The 4,707-nt window shown below is 47.1% G+C and overlaps 1 protein-coding gene across 1 annotated transcript; it reads left to right on the top strand.

The window, feature by feature from the left end:
• Positions 1 to 610: 610 nt before the first annotated feature.
• LOC132493789 (lysine-specific demethylase 4D-like) lies at positions 611 to 2,176 on the top strand. Its single transcript, XM_060104602.1, has one exon. It carries the CDS (start codon positions 611 to 613, stop codon positions 2,174 to 2,176), a length of 1,566 nt encoding a protein of 521 aa, XP_059960585.1.
• Positions 2,177 to 4,707: the final 2,531 nt, after the last annotated feature.

Raw genomic sequence — 4,707 nt, 5'->3', positions numbered from 1 at the left:
GGCATGAATCATAGCACATGGGTAAGTTCAATTTTAGCGGATACTGTCCAAATAGTTTTTCAACGTGAATGTAATGATTTCCATGCTCCTTACTAGAGCACAGGAATTTCCACTGTTCACAACAACACCATTTCTTGTATTGTCAATCTTATGAAATTTTAGCCTTTATTTGAATATGCAATTATATTCCATGGTGGTGTTTTATTTGTAGTTCCCTAGTAACTATTTGCAAACATTAGTTTTCAACCTGTCTGTATTCTTTTTTTTTTTTTTTTTTTAGGTTTTGTTTTCAATACTGCCCTGACGACACTACATTTGGGATACCCACCCAGGGCTGGGTGATTCACTAGACGTCAAGAGGACAGAGTCAAGTGTCAACCGAGGACATCCCAGACTTGCAGGCTCAGCTAGCATCAGTTCTGAGCAAGGCTTCTGCCCAGCGTGGAGTCCCCTGCAGAATCAGCAAGCCTAAGAAATATTATCAACTCATTGCATTAAAGTCTACTGGGGGTTCCTGCTGATATACTCCAACCCATTTTTGAAAAAGTAAGTGTTTTCCAGCATCCTCACCTATCCAGAACATAAAAACTTGGGAGTTTCTTGCTTATTAATGAAAGCTATGAAGTCTAAGTCCAACTGGGACCAGAACCCAAGTTGTAGCATAATGGTATTTCATCCAACCAAAGAAGAGTTTAATGATTTCGAGAAATACATTGCTTATATGGAATCCCAAGGTGCACACCGAGCAGGCCTGGCTAAGATAATTCCACCCAAGGACTGGAAAGCCAGAGAGACCTATGATGATATCGATGACATCTTAATAGCTGCTCCCCTCCAGCAGGTGACTTCTGGGAAGGCAGGTGTGTTTACTCAGCACCACAAACAGAAGAAAGCCACGACCATGAGCGAGTATCGCCGCTTAACAAACGGAGAAAGACACCGGACTCCATTCTACTCTGATTTTGAGGATCTGGAGCGAAAATACTGGAAAACACGCCCCTATGATTCACCAGTATATGGTGCAGACGTCAGTGGCTCCTTATTCGATCAAAACACGAAGCAGTGGAAACTTGGACACCTGGGAACCATTCAGGACCTGCTGGAACAGGAGTGCGGAGTGGTCATCGAAGGCGTCAACACCCCCTACCTGTACTTCGGCATGTGGAAGACCGCCTTCGCCTGGCACATGGAGGACATGGACCTTTACAGCATCAACTACCTGCACTTCGGGGAGCCTAAGATGTGGTACGCGCTGCCCCTGGAGCACGGCCGGCGCCTGGAACGCCTGGCCAGGGAGCTTTTCCCGGGCAGCTCTCGGAGCTGTGAGGCCTTCCTGCGGCACAAGGTGGCTCTCATCTCGCCCACGGTCCTCAAGGACAATGGCATCCCCTTCGGTCGGGTCACTCAGGTGGCTGGAGAGTTCATGGTGACGTTTCCCTATGGCTACCACTCTGGCTTCAACCATGGCTTCGACTGCGCGGAAGCCATCAATTTCGCCACCCCGCGCTGGATCGATTATGGCAAAGTGGCCTCGCAGTGCAGCTGCGGGGAGGCCTGGGTCGCCTTCTCCATGGACCCCTTCGTGCGCATCCTGCAACCGGAGCGCTATGAGCTGTGGAAACGCGGGCAGGACTGGACCGTGCTGAAGCACACGCAGTTCCCAGAGCCCAGCAGCCAGGGCCTGAACGCCTGGAGGGAGGTCCGCGCGGCCTGGGGAGCCGTTCTGGGCCTGAGGCACCACCAGCCCCGCCGCGCTCTGCTCCCCCGTGGGCCTGTAGCCGCGGACGGTGGGACCCGCCACCGAGTCCCTGTGCATGCTGTGTCCCGGCTCTCCTCTCCGGCCCGGGGCTCTTGCTCGGCAGCCCAGTTCGAGGCTGCGGCCACCTGCACCTCCGGGGAGCCCAGCCCGACCCAGCCGCCGACCCCAGGTCCATCTGCCCCGGATCGCCACCCAGCTGGAAGATGTGGCCCTCGTCGTCGTCCTTGGGAACAGGGGACTCAGGAGCCAACTGCTCCCCCCAGGGCAAAGAGGAGGCTTTCCTTAGACATAGCTCAGTACCCAGAGGCTCAGCCCCTGCCTGTGGATGCACCCTCGCCAGACAACGCTGACCCGCTCAGCCCTGGTCTCCAGCATCCCGCCAAGGCTTCTGGGTGTGGTTGTGGCCCTGTCCCCTAAGCCCAGGGGAGCCTTTCTACCCCACTGCTCTTGTGTGGGGATCCTTTGAGACTGGTCGCATTTACATTTCAGAGCTTTGGCTATTTGCAGGTCACTAGTCTGGCATGAGAGTCCGTCCTGTGCTGCTGCTGGACCTGCTGGGTCCGTGGTGTTTTCCAAATTCTCCAAAGTTTGTTTTTCCTTCCAGACCCTGGAATCTTTGGACACTGCTAACTCCTGTGTCACAAACTCAGGTTTCATGCACTGGACACTCTAGTGTCTCTGGGAACTAGGTCGTGCTGAGGTCGCCATAGCCCAATCTACCTCCGACCCCCGTCTTGTGGGCCAGCTCTGGATGCTCCTGAACTTCTAAAGCATCCTGGGCTTTGATTAGCCTCCAGTCTCTCTCCTTTTCCTCTTCCCCCTTCCCTTCCCACTTTTCTTGCCAAACTAGGCCCTTTTGACCAATTAGGTCAGTAGAGACTCAGATAATATTTGATAATCATTCTGAGTCTTTGATGTATTGAGAATGTGTTCTCTGCCAGTATGGCAGAATGTTATAATGTTAAAACTGAATGTTAAAATCTGACTTTTCTAAATATATTGAAGGTAACCAGAATGTTAAAATATGACTTTATTTTTTGTGTTGTTCATTCAGTCAACTGAGAGGTGGTCAGTTTTTCTGCACTTTTCTTAATAATTATATCAACACATTTCAAGCAAAACTTATTTTTCTGAGCTTGTTGCCTTGTGTGATGTTGGTAAGTGAGTTTGGGGTTGAATGTTGGGTTCTAGCTGGCTGGCTGGGTTGTGGGATTTGGTTTGCAGCCCTATCTGAAGGATGATATGGTGGAAATCACCTGGCACTTGGCTGATCCAAGTTGCTAGGAGAGATGAGCAAACATAGGGCAAATAGTGCCAGCATGTGAAAATCTCCTCTCCAAGTCTCCACTGCCTTCTCAATGCTGTATGTATATTTCACATGGTTAAGGCATTGATACATCTGAATCATCAAATCCATAAATAAATGAACAAGACAATTTCAAGTGGGCATATGTTCTGTGAAAAGATTAAAGGGGATGGGGTGATAGTGCAGAATGGGCAGTGTGGTTCCGGTGGTCAGGGAATATTTCATAGAGCAGGAGACCTTTCTGAGTCCCAAATGACAAGAAGGAAAGTCCAGAGCTGATTTCCACTTGGATGAAACAACAAGGGTAACAGCCCTAACATAGAGCTTGGTGTTTTTGTGTGGATAGAGAGGAAGCTCATTTGTACCTGGAGCTAGAGAAGGGAGAGGCAGGATCTTGTAGCTCATGTGAAATATCTGAGTTTTTTTCAACTTGAACTAAGAAGGCATTGGAAGTTTAAAACAGCACTTGACATGATATAATTTGCATATTTAACTAATCACCTTAATTGTTCTGTGGACCCCTTGGGGGCAGGAGAAGTAGTTAGAACATCGAAGTAATACAGGTGAGAATCCATGGTTACTGACTTAGGCCATAGTGTTGAGAATACACAGAAGTGGCCAAACTCAGAATAAATTTTAGAAATTGAAAATGATAGTTTGGATGCAGAAGGAAACGTTTCAGAGAATCAAACCACATCTCTCTTCCCTCCAACTCTCCCCTCCAGAATTTCAATAAGATTCTGGAATTTGAAGCACCATGTAAAACTACAGGCAGGAGCAATGAAAAAGTAAGGCTTCTTTGAAGTTCTGATTGAGGAGTAGCAAAAGCCCATGTGTCCTCCCTATCAACATGCATCTAGGCAACTCTGTGGTAGTATATTCTGTGGAAAACTGAAGCTGAGAGACTGAACTCAGGATGCTCAGCGGAGGATGGCAGTGATATGCTAGGCTGAAAAGATGATTAAGTCCTGTATTGAGATGGTGGAACCACATGATGGAAGCAGACTGGAATTACTGGGAAGGCAGCAGTCCTGGAGAGCAACTGGACCATAGGAGATCTCATATGAGCAAGGAGTAAACTTTCATGTGATAAGTAACTGAGATCTTGAGGGCTTTTGGTCCTTTAATTTAGGTCAGTTGTGGATATGGCAGTGCAGAGAAATAAGGGAACTCTGAAAAGTCTCTATGAAGACAGTAGCCTGGCTCATATTGCTATTTTAAATTTTAGAAACTGAAATTTTCCTTGTTATATTTCAAGGATATCACAATCTCTTCCCGGCAGATACAGGCTCCAAATAGCCTAGGATTACAAAATTGGGGGTTTTGAAGGAAAAGAAATAAAAATAAATTTCAGAAAATATTTCTTCCACTACACTCCTTATGTTTTCACTCACTTTTATACTTGAAACAAAATTTCCTTTGCCCTATATATAGAAGCAATGTTAAAAATACAGTTTAGTTTTACCAGTACACTGGTTCCTAAATTAGTCTTCTTGACCTAAGTAAGCAGTTTTCAAAAGAAGGTATACAAATGGCCAACAGGCACATGAAAAGATGCGCAACATCACTAATTATTAGAGAAATGCAAATCAGAACCACACAGGGGTATCACCTCACACCTGTCAGAATGGCCATCATCAAA

This window comes from Mesoplodon densirostris, chromosome 7, assembly GCF_025265405.1.
Source record: "Mesoplodon densirostris isolate mMesDen1 chromosome 7, mMesDen1 primary haplotype, whole genome shotgun sequence".
NCBI classification, from domain to species: Eukaryota; Metazoa; Chordata; class Mammalia; order Artiodactyla; family Ziphiidae; genus Mesoplodon; species Mesoplodon densirostris.
This window is presented reverse-complemented; position numbering and strand designations above follow the sequence as displayed.

What these genes read in the sequence shown, in the direction of transcription:
- LOC132493789 (XM_060104602.1), top strand. Translation starts at nt 611, where the DNA reads ATGAAAGCTATGAAGTCTAAGTCCAACTGGGACCAGAACCCAAGTTGT.